The sequence below is a fragment of the Leptinotarsa decemlineata genome, unplaced genomic scaffold (genome assembly GCF_025532065.1).
Source record: "Leptinotarsa decemlineata unplaced genomic scaffold, Ldec_3_MD MMD2_tig00026336_RagTag_RagTag, whole genome shotgun sequence".
Classification (NCBI taxonomy): domain Eukaryota; kingdom Metazoa; phylum Arthropoda; class Insecta; order Coleoptera; family Chrysomelidae; genus Leptinotarsa; species Leptinotarsa decemlineata.
Window position 1 is genome coordinate 1,476,478 of NW_027412692.1, and position 12,497 is coordinate 1,488,974.

Consider the following 12,497-nt stretch of genomic DNA (forward strand, 5'->3'; position numbering starts at 1 on the left):
GTACTTGGAACCAATTCTTCATATCTTTTCCGACAATCCTCTGATGTAGGGAAGTGCAAGTACTGGTTGTGACTGTGGAAAGCTTTTTCAACATTTGATAGCTACTATTGAACAATTTCTTTCTGTTTTATCGCCGCGTCGTCCAAAGCCTGCTTGATCAAAGTGTGCGTTTCAAAGTCTACATGAAAAAACCTAAACACCCTGTATTTTAAAGATGACTGTATCAAAACATCAAGCGTGCTAATTTTTGAAAAGGTAATTTTAATCTCTATTGAAATATGCAGGAATAAACAGGTTGTCTCATTGAAAAAATTGTTTTCCATCAATTACTATTGATATCTCCTTAGAAAAATTAAGTTTTTTTACACCATGGAATGTTTTCATGGAAACAAAAAATTTTTGACAGGAAAAAAATTATAGCAAATTTTCGAAAAACATGCCGTAACTCAGAAACGATGATAGATATCGATATGCGGTTTTCACCAATAACTTTGTCATAAAATTTTATTCACAAACACAGCCATAAGTTTTCATCTTATCTAGTTTAAAAACAGAAGTTTTTTTAAAGGGTCTAATTTGGCCCACTCTGTACATGATGAAAAATATAACTTTTCCAGGGCCCATGTTCACAAACTCTGAAACAATGAAGGTATTAACTCTTCTGAAAACTATACAGTCGGTTTGGCTGTATCCAAAAGAAATTCATTTTGAATAAAATATGTTGAAGATGTGGATACGGGACTAGTTATTTTCTCTGCAAATATATGATATGAGTATCAAATGAGAGATTTGAGAATTCGAAAAATAAATTGACGTCATCCAATATATGTGGCAGACCATCCAAAGTGGCGGAAATAACTATCATTTTTATGCAGTCCCTTGATATGGATACTTGAATAATTATAAGATTACTTGAAATGTGTTCAGTCCAAAATGTATAAAAAACTCATGATTTTATCAAATTGAACGGTTTGCCGAAAATAATATGCGAAATAAAATAACTTTACTCTAAATCCGAAATAGCAAAATCCCAAAAATGGTTTTTGATTAGTATTCGATCATTTTATACACTTTGCCCCTCGATACCTATTTTTGAACGACTACGAGTACATTCATCATTAAACCGTATATGCATCAAAGAAAATTTCAAGGTAGGTATCAAATCCGATAAATTATCCGGATACGAAGTACTTTCCGTAATTGGTCTTTTTAAAACTTCCCGAACTCTAATAGAATTTTCCTGTCTCTTGGCTTAGTTCTTGTTTCTTTTTCATCTTTTATTCACTGGGATTCAACTCAATAATACTTAAGGAATTTACTTTGACGTGAAGGAGAACTCGGGTATTTATCTAGCTTTACGTTTGTGAAAAATGTGAATTGAATCAAAGAGAAACAACACAACTGATGAACGAAATGTAACAATGTGTTATTTTCGTTTAGTGGATTTGGAGATCTGAAAAACGGTAAGAGTTTGTTATTGCCAGACTTTTCAATCTATACCAGTGGTACTAACTTCGTACATGATAGCAATTCTTATGCGTAGCAATTCCTTATTTTTTTACTTCCCGTGCATTATTTCTACGAGCGGTGGAAGTAATAAGTTTTATCGTCAAAGTTTTATCGCCAAATTAATATCGTCAATTTACCATTCAGTAAAAGTCAGGCAATTAATCATTTCGCCTATCCTTGGATTTATAGTTACTCATAATTTGTTCAGAGTCATACATGATTTGACAAGAGAATACTGAATAATATCGTTTACTTTCCAGAAACTTTCACAGAGTATTTTCCATACTTGTTCTACCTTGTACACTGTTTGGAAATTTAAAATTTTGACAACTCATATGCAATCATTCTGCAATGCATCAATTTTTATGAAGAATAAAATTTTCTGACAAATCGATAGTAACGAAGTTTCCAAATGGTGTAAACTTTTGAAACTCACTGCATATGAACGCAACATCATTGGAGTAGTAGACTCTCATTTTATTTACTTGTTACATTGAAACAACAAATTGGCAAAAAGCCAGCTTTGTAGAAATATGTGCAAATGTTCTGTTGCTCCCTCCCAGGCTACAGTTCTGACAGATACTACTTGAATTTATACCAAATTAAAACAAATTAGTCAAAAAAACATCTTATGTACTTTAGTATATAATACCTGCCAAAGGAATCAGTTGCTAGTTGCACTACTACAAGAAACTTGGTGCAATTTTTTTTGAAAGGACATGAATGAAAAAATGCTGAAATAGAAAACAGTACATAGTTCAAAAATGTTATTTTATATTTAAAAATTTTTCATAGTTCTCAAAATAAAAACAGATTAATTTTGGCAAATATTCATTCACCCAAAGGTTTTCCTCAAATTTTATCCTTTGTATGGAAAAGTCATTTTCTTGACCACTGTCAACAAACAGGTCGCAGTGATCCAAGCCTGATAAGGCCAATTGTCCCTGGATTTGTATAAAATGTCTAGGTATGATTTTTTTTAAATTGATATTTTTTTCCATGAATGGTACTTTTTCACTCGAAACGACTGGAAATCCCTTTTCGGCTATATTCTGGAAATCAGTTTCTCATTTACTGGTGTTGATCTTTTCAAAATTTCTGAAAACTTGGAGGACATTATTCTCTTTGACCGCTCTACGTGCCTCTTTTTATGAAGTTTGACATCTCGTATCCTTCTCTAATTTTTTTGCATTTTCTATTGAAATTGAAACCTTGTTGATAAGATGCAAATCCTGAAGTTTTCTCAGTATAACGATCTGTAAATAATCATTGGCCCATTTTATTTCAATTGGAAGGAATAGATCATTTATTTTTCTTGTGTCTTCAACAATATTGATTACCAGTTTTCAAAAGAAATCACTTCTGATTGAAAGTTATTACTTTTAAGGATTTCACTAAAAACATTATAATTATTATCATTAAGAGTTTTAGATGAAACCTCAATTTGTGCTCTATCTATTTTGACTTCTAAATTTTTATTCAGTATCATTCTTTGTCTATTAAGATTGTCTGAGGTGCATTTTTACTTTTTCAAAGGATCGGGTTCTCTGAAGTTTATTTCTTCAAATGGCTTATTCATCACCATTCTTTCTGAACCCGTTCCCCATGTTCTTGGTTGGGATATAGAGACAGAATCACTCTCACCAAAATAAATGAAAGATTTTTCTACCCGTATGAAGTCCAAGATTTGATATAAGATAGCAGATATATGTTTGCATCTGCCAGCAAAACCTCCCATACATGAACGAGAAGTCTTTTGTTCATTACCAACTTCCCCATTAACTTCTTCTTCATAGCTGCATCAACTTTTGATTTAATGATACAGTGATCTTGTGCAAAATGCAAAACTATATGTTTTACCTTCACAGCAAAAATAAGCACACAGCAAGCACATCTACAAATCTACAAAGACAAAATACAAGACCAAAATACAAAACCAAAAATGAAAATGCAAACTCGGAAACGGAAAGATAGGTTATTTATTAGCAAATGTCAAATTGTCAAATGTCATTTGTCATTATTTCACCGCAGTTGGCAACAATAGGGTCGCATCACTTTATTAAGGTCAATTCTCATCACAACAAAAGTCGGTTAGTATTTTGACATTTGGTTCACCAGTTTTGAGAAAACCGTGTTTCATATTTAACCAGTTACCACATTTCTGGTTACTTTTAGAATACATTTGAATTCAAATGACGTCATCGGTAGTCAACATAAAGTCTTATGTTCTAAGATAGGGCCTATCAGAATTTCACCTCCGTTGCTACATTTCGCTTTTGTTGCCAACTGTTCATTTTTTGTGGTTATGGTATGATTTTCGAATATCAATTTAGATAAGAGTTTAGAGGTCATAGGACGTCCTGATCGACTTTACCCTCGTCCGATCTTCGAGTCAGCTCTCATCCTCATATTCTTATTCAAGTTATCTGAAGAACTTTTATTTGAATTCAGATACATATATCTCATTGGGCGATTCATTCTTTTTGCATATTAACCGATTCAATATGGTAAGTTGCAATAATATTTCATTGTTAAAAATCGAAATTGAGTTTTACTTCATTGAAGGAAAGTTGATTATGTAACATTTAGACAAAAATGTACTGATTTAACATCAACCTTGCCTTCTAAAGTTGATGTAATTAATTCAAATTGATTGGATTATTGTAAAACCCCTCGACCATTTTTAATTGAAGAATAATTTCATTTGGGCTTTCATCCAGTACTGAAGAAGAAGAATGATGTTAATGATGAAGTAAAAATCTCAACTAGAAAGTTGAAGAATCTCTATGAGTTGAAAAAAAATAGCCTGGCTTAGAAGCTATTTGTGAGTCAAAAAAAACAAAAACATTTTGAATTATCCAGATGGTTTTTTACCCATCATTTTTTTAAGAGTACTTTCAAAATAAAATTGACAACTCCTCAGAAAAGCTTTGAAAATCGTTTCTGAGTTATCTAATTGAAATGTAAACAATCTGAAGGAGACATAGAATTGGTCTATATTTTATTTGCTTCTTGGTCAAAATATGATCTAAGCTAGATTTTCAATTGACAGATATTTATGTGGGTTTATTTATAAGCAATACAAATCATCCTCGCTCAGGTTATTATAATATTCATCACTGATTGAATCATTAGAGAGAATGTTGGTATGTAAATCACCTACAATGATAACATTTTTTCCAGTGAAAGTAGAGAGGAATTGTTCAAATGTCGAATTGAAGATTTTGGCAGATCTAGATGGAGGTCTATACAGCAATTATATTGAATAATTTAGACATATTGAAGCAAATTTGAATAACTTTCAATTCTCCAATCCTCAAAATATTGTGGTACAATTCAAATTTCTTATTCACATATAAAACAACTATATCATTTGAAGTAAACTCTCTTTAAGACCAAACTGACTAGTATTATGTCATCCGTGATTGAAGTAATTGACTGGAATTTTATCACTGTATATTTTCACATCAATATATGAATCAATATATATTTTTTTTTCTTTAGTCTGAACCTATCAAAGTAGTTGTAACAGGAGCAGCAGGGCAGATTGCTTATTCGCTTCTCTATATGATTGCGAAGGGTGATGTTTTTGGCCCCAACCAACCACTCATTCTCTACCTTCTGGATATTCCCCCAATGATGGGAGTCTTGGAAGGAGTTGTAATGGAATTGGCAGACTGTGCTATCCCTCTTCTTCATGGCGTTATTCCCACTGATGATCCAGTTGTGGCCTTCACAGATGTTTCGGCAGCCTTCCTGGTAGGAGCTATGCCTAGAAAACAGGTAAATGCCATTTTGAGAATGTTCTGTGTACTAGAACTAACAAATGGATTAAAAATTTCATTTGTGTTTTAATTACACCATAATAACACTGATATACCAATGTTTTTAATAATTTCATTTAAAATTTACTTATTCAAATAACACTTCATTGTGAGATTTACACTTTAAAGTTTACAAACCTGCAACTTGTTTCACAAAAGTTTCTTCAGGCACGTTTGGTATTAACATAACAATTTCTATTGAATGATTTTATATAATATAGGTATTTCAATCTTAATGACCATTACTACTTGATAAATTTCTAACCAATAAATTCACTACATAATAATTTTTGGTTATCCGAGGATTAAACTCATTCAACTGGACATACATACAAAACTACCTGTGACCTCATATTTTTTTAATTGAAATGTACCTTGATTACCAATTTCATAGTTACAGAACAAATTGATTAATTATTGCCATCTATTTGGTAATTGAGCAATAGTTCTGAATTCTTAAATCCATTGATTGCTAAGCATTTCAAAACTCCAACTCGTGTTCCTTTTTCAGAAGACATTTCACAAATGTTGAATTGATCTTCTCTTTTAAAAAACTACTATTTTCTTTTATTCTACCAACTTAGCCAATATGTATTTTGAGACAAGAACCGCAGGTTTTAAAAAATCTGTTTTAAAATCTGTTTTTCCGTTGCTGTCGCACCCCTATGAATGGCAACCCTCAGAAGTCGAAACTTGTGCGAGCTAAAGATTAACGAGATCTTACCTTTTACCGTGTGATTCCTAACACGAGTTGGACGATAGTAAGTGAAAATCAATTGTTCAGCCCGGGGCTTGAACCATTGACCACAACACAATTCGAGTGAGTGAACAAAGCACCCACGTCGAACCGACCGGCTACTGACCTACCTAAGTCAACTTATATTCTCCCGAAATATCTTATATTGAAGTTTTGTTCTTATTGCATCTAATGAATTTGCTCAAATTATTATTAATCTTGTAGGCTACATTCAAATCTTTGTTTTTCAAAAATCAAGCTATATTATTAGTGGGTTCACCAAAGTAGGTTATTGTCACATAATGCTTACTATCTATCGTTCTTTGAAATTGAATTGACCTGGCTTGTTTATATAATTTTTTTTTTAATTAAGTCAGTAATATGCACCTCCTCTCGACACTTGTTGATAGCAATTTGTTCAATGAAACTTATTCTCTATGAAAATTGCTTTCAATAGACTGTGAAGCATACTATCGAATGCTGTTATGTATGACAATGACAATGTCTATATAAGATGATTTGTAGAAATCAAGTTTAATGAATTGTACTTACTCCCCAGTATATTAGTGCTACATTTTGAATCCAATGAAAAAATCTGTTTTTTCATTAACCAGCTGTCGCCCCCCCTAACGACACCTCGCAAAATTGGAAACTTGTGCGAGTTGAATACTAACGAGGTCTCACCTTTTAACGTGTGATTCCTAGCACGAATCACTTTTCCACATCCAGGGGATATGGTGCATCTCCAGCTTCAATTTTCTCACCTCTTATTCAACGGTTGAAGTCTCTAGACAGAGGATTTTACAAATTACATGAATATTGCGATAAAACATTGACAACAAAACTACAGTAGAACTGTAATTATTCAATGTCCAACTACCTGGATTGCCAATTACCAAAATTACACTAGTGTTTTTCAATATTTTTTTTCTGGTGTCTCGCTAGCAAAGGTGATTATTATAATGATATGACAGCCCTAAAGCCCAACATAAGTTATTTCTATACATGAGTGTGAAAGCTTAGCAACTCTTTCAACGACACTCTAAGTCATGACTACAGAATGTCATTGTTGCCAAACCGAACCAAAAAAAATTGTGTGTAGCCTTGTGTTGCCAAGTATTCACAGTAGGCCACTCTTATATTACGTCTATAAAAAATATCTCCATGTGGCTTTTCTAGTTTTGTAATTTATGACTCAATATTTTTCAAAATTGGATTTGGCCTTCAATAAATTAATAGGAATATTTTAGTAAATATAATCAGTGATTGAGTTACTCCTGTCAATACTAATTCTAATAGGTATTAATATCTTCGATAGGGCATGGAACGTAAGGATCTCCTCTCAGCAAATGTGAAAATCTTCAAGGTCCAAGGAGAAGCCTTAGATAAATATGCTAGAAAAGATGTTAAGGTTCTAGTTGTTGGTAACCCTGCGAATACCAATGCTCTGATTTGTTCAAAGTACGCACCATCTATTCCCAGGGAAAACTTCACTGCAATGACCAGATTGGATCAGAATAGAGCTCAGGCGCAGATTGCTGCGAAAATTGGAGTTCCAGTAGGAAATGTGAGTATTGCTACTCAACATTTTGAGAGTTAAAGAGTTATGTATAGTCGCACATTCTCATTCTTATTTGTATTAAGTATGACATTATAGTGGCTTGTAATATATTTGTTGCCTGGTTCATAAAAAAATAGTTCAAATTGAGTTGAGGAAAAGTTATATGAGTAAGTTACTGATTAATTTCATTTTTATCACACCAAAAAAACTTATAATTGAATAGAACTGGCCGATACTTGATGAAAATCCATATTAAAAAACTAATCAATACAGTTTATTGTATGATTTTCACTATAAAGGGTTTTACAAAAACCGCGACACGTGTTTTGCTTCACAATTGCTTCCTCAAGCATAACTTGACTTTTTTTTTTATTATGTTGGGCTAAAGAAGTTTCAAAATGAAAATGAAATCTTAGCTCTAAGATTTTTATTTTTCCTATCTCCAGGTGAATAATCTCATAATTTGGGGAAATCACTCGTCCACACAATTTCCTGATGCTTCACATGCCGTTGTTCAGATCGATTCTAAACAGTTGAAGGCTACAGAAGCTGTAAAGGATGATAACTGGATCAGATCAACGTTTGTTGAAACTGTACAAAAGAGGGGTAAGTTCCTTATTGGGTTTCCAGTATTTAGTAGACAGTATAGACAGGTACAAAATTTGTACCTAAATTTGTACATGATGTTTTCCAACTCGAAGACACAATAGAAAGAAATAATTAATAACAAGTATGAATATTTTGTTCCCACCATTGAATATAATAGGTTTGAACATTAATTTTGGAAATTTATTAATAGTAAGAGAAAAAATCCATCTGAAATTATATAATAATATTGAATACTGATTAAATTATTTGAATGTTGACATATTAAAATTAAACAGCAATTAAAAACAAAAATTGTAATATGGAGAATCTCAATTAGAGGAAAAAATAGAAACTTTTTTAATTTTGATTTAAATTTTGTTTTTTGTTATTTATTTTCAGTTTCCCTGGAAGATTATCATGTATTTTGAAGCCTAAATGATTTCTCCCCAAATTTTGAGTGATATGACTCAACTAGTAGTTTTTTTCTTGCCGTCTTCATAATCATGGAACGTATTTATTTGATTGAAATTTAAATTCGAATATTCGTGATTTTTTTCTAACAGAATCAATGAAACAACAAATTGAAACATGTACCGAATATCCAAACGATCATGTGGTATAAAAAAATTTGAAGTAGGTTAACGACTTGGTAATTTGAATATACATTTTATTATTCAATTTTGAGGTCTCTTGTGAAGATTTATCTTTGATAAATTAGTTGTTCTCCACATTGAAACTGAATATTGTAGATTCTAATGTACCAAAAAGAAATATACGCATTTATGGTATTTCAACGGAATGAAATTTCAAACTGTAAATGATATTCCAAAAATCCCAATTTTCTTTTTCAACATCTCAATGTGAGTATTCTAACAGAGACTTTCACCAATGTATGTTCCTAAAAATGTTCATGATTTTGTTCTTGGTTATCAACATTAAAGAATACTTTTTTGAATTCAAACTCAATTTATGATAATTCAACCAAGAGGTTAGCGTAGTTGTGTCACCCACATCTGTTTTTCCGTTAACTAGCTTTCGCACCCCTACGAACAACAACCCTCAGAAGTTGAAACTTGTGCGAGCTAAGGATTAACGAGGTCTTACCTTTTAATGCGTGATTCCTAACACGAGTTGGACGATAGCAAGTAAAAATTTATCGGACAGGCTAGGGCTTGAACCACCAACCAACATGGCAGTCAATTCGAGTGAGTGAAAAAAGCACCCATGTCGAAACGCCTGGCTACCGACCAACCAACCATATACATATATAGGAAGAATCGAAATGGGCCTATAATTATTTACATTATTTTTGCTACCAAATTACATGTAGATACTTTGCACATTTTCAATATAAATATGAAAGAAATGAGATGACTGAAATTCATGTAAGACAATGTCCATAATTGTACTATCATTCAGAAAAATGTACTAACCAAGCTAGTTAAATTAGAAATCAATAAGGGTCCTGATTCAAATGGAATACCAAATATCTGAAAAGATGTCGATTAAAACTATCATAGCCGTTATTAGCCCTTTTCTCTTTTCTAGGCTTCGGAAATTTCAAAAGTACTGAAAATTAAGTTTCAGTACTATACCTAAAATCCTTGATGCAACAGTATGTGATGAAATCAAGGATTCAGTCAGTCAAATTCTCATAAAGGAACAATATGGCTTCATTAGAAGTAGGTCAATAACTTCCAAAGTATATACTGCATGCTTTGGAGATGTAATCTATAGTGGTTTCTCAAAAGCATGCAATCCAGTGAATCTTAAAATTGTATGCCAAGAACTGAGGGTAATTGGATTCTGTGAATAACTGCTTTAATGGCTAAGAAGCGATATAGGTAACAGATAACAATTGTAAAAGTCAAAGGATTCATGTCTCAAAAATCAATGTGTTATACGGAATCCATCTGGGACCATCTCTATTTCGGTGCTAATTTCTATATCAAGTATCTCATTTCTAGGTGCAACGGTTATAGCAGCAAGAAAAATGTCGTCTGCCATGTCTGCTGCAAAAGCTGCCTCAGACCACATGAGAGATTGGTTCCTTGGAACAGCACCAGGACACTTCGTTTCTATGGGAGTGGTCAGTGACGGCAGCTATGGAGCGCCCAAAGATGTTGTATTCTCCTTCCCGGTCACTATCAAGAATGGCAAATGGGAAATAGTACAAGGACTCCCCATTGACGATTTTGCTACTAAAATGTTGAACATAACTGGTAAAGAACTAGAAGAAGAAAGACTAGAGGCTATCGCTATTATAGAAGCATGACTAGTCAATAAGCTTTAAAGGGTCAAACTGAAAAAAATTTAATTGAGCAATATTTTTTTGATATTTTCTCTAAAGCAATTCTAGATATTGATTTTTTGCTTGTTGATACCAATTTTTTGAGTAGATGATTCTCAAGAAAACAAATTTTGAATGCCTTACTAATCGTATCAAACAAAATTATACAACTACTTAAACTCTGTCATATCTGTATTGATTTCCCACTGACTATTTTTTATACATGAGGTCAGTTTTCCAAAGTTTATTTTAGCATTTGCCATGTTCCAATATTTCAATTTAAATATCCTAATATCGATTGGAAGAAACACTACAGTCAATAGTTTTTTGGTTTTACAATTGTCTTCTTGAATACACAAGCCATAATTAAAAAAAGTACTTCATAATGACTTAAATGAAATGAATATAAACATTTTTGTCTAAATACCACTGGTAGATTTTATTTATACGACTGATTTCGGGTTTGACCCCATTATAAGTATAAAACTTGATAATGGGGTCAAATCTGAAACCGGTCAGAAGAATATCTTCATAAACAAGTAGGATCAGTGATGCCATAATGAAAGAATATTCTCAAATAACGATTTATTTGATATTAAATATACTTCATCAAACTCAAGATATTGAATATTTCAAAGGTGTCCTTGAGGCTTAAAATTATAAGGTAATACTGGAACTTTTTGACCTGTTATTAAAAGTATTTTATCCATAATATGAGAAGGGTGACTTTTAGCTATGCTTTGTATATGTTTGTGAGTATTATATTACTTTTTTCGTTTTGTGAAATATGTTCAAGGAAGTTCCTCTGAAAAATAACATGTACCATTTTCATCAACCTGAGAAGTGTGAAAGTGAAAAAGAGAAGGAAAACTCTTTGCGGAATTCCAGTTTTCAGAAGATTAAATGACAAAATTTTAAGTTCCCGTACTACCTTGAACCAACTATTTAAATTATACTTTATGTAATTTGATATACTCATTGTTGAAGGAAAACAAATTTTTTATTATTTGTTGCATATTAAACTTTTATTACATTATGTTATATTAATTCTTTAGTTTGCTTCTTTAAAGCTTTTTGAATTAGGTATGTTTGACATACATGAATATTTGGTGATTGTATTGATTGAAATTTCAAATGGTAATAACCATTTTCATTTTTTTTTTATATATTTGGCGATGCAAGTCAGCAACAATGACATAGTATGTGCTGTGTCATTTCGAATTTAGGACATAAATTGGTGGTTAGCTTGAAAAAATGTAACTTACTGTGATCACCATAATTCTATGAATTTTTTCGTGTCGAATATATTCGATGATTTATTTCTATATAACATGTTGAGGTGTAGGTAATATATGTTCGATATATCTTTATACATGTAAAATGTAATACATCTCTGTTGAACAATAGTTTTTCAGTTCATTGAAACTTCTCAAATACTCATTAGGAGCACCACAAGGCAATAATTTTCAAATGTATACCAATGAGACACTTCCTTATCGAATTATTCGAAGCTGCCTATTTAACTCTACTAATTTGAAATGTAACAACTCAAAGGATAAATAAACATCAACTGCACTTGAACAAGCATGAGATTTTATCACAGAGGTAAAATATAAATGGACTCGGCAAACCAATATCTACGACACAGATTATGTTGAAGTTGCTTGATTGGGAAAGAGCAAACCTGCGATAGACTGTGATTTCCTCTCCACCGACAATGGCGCACAGAATTTAAGAATTACATGATAATTTAAAAAATTGAGAAATTTCATATATTCATGGAGAATTTCGAGATATATATGATGTTTTCATTAAATGTATAATTAATAATCGGTTTATTTGAAGTTCAAATATCAATTACAGAAAGTATTAATTGTATCAGAAGAAAATACGAAGACTGAATACATATCTGGTCTCTCGAGAGAATTTATCTGGTTGAAGCTGGGATGATTCTGCAACAGTGTTAGGAATCACACGTTAAAAGGTAAG

General features: G+C 32.0%; 1 protein-coding gene and 1 long non-coding RNA gene across 2 annotated transcripts; one reads left to right on the forward strand and one right to left on the reverse strand.

Moving 5' to 3' along the window:
• Window positions 1-2,262: 2,262 nt before the first annotated feature.
• On the reverse strand, window positions 2,263-3,487 carry LOC141485827 (uncharacterized). The gene is made up of 2 exons (XR_012467487.1): window positions 3,370-3,487; window positions 2,263-2,765 (listed from the first exon to the last, which is right to left on the reverse strand). It is a non-coding gene; the product is annotated as an uncharacterized lncRNA (long non-coding RNA).
• Window positions 3,488-3,811: 324 nt separating this feature from the next.
• Mdh1 (Malate dehydrogenase 1) lies at window positions 3,812-11,914 on the forward strand. Its single transcript, XM_023160459.2, has 5 exons — window positions 3,812-4,016; window positions 5,014-5,292; window positions 7,388-7,636; window positions 8,077-8,236; window positions 10,186-11,914. Exons 1-5 carry the CDS (start codon window positions 4,014-4,016, stop codon window positions 10,491-10,493), a joined length of 999 nt encoding a protein of 332 aa, XP_023016227.1. The 5' UTR covers window positions 3,812-4,013; the 3' UTR covers window positions 10,494-11,914.
• The last annotated feature ends 583 nt before the right edge of the window (window positions 11,915-12,497 follow it).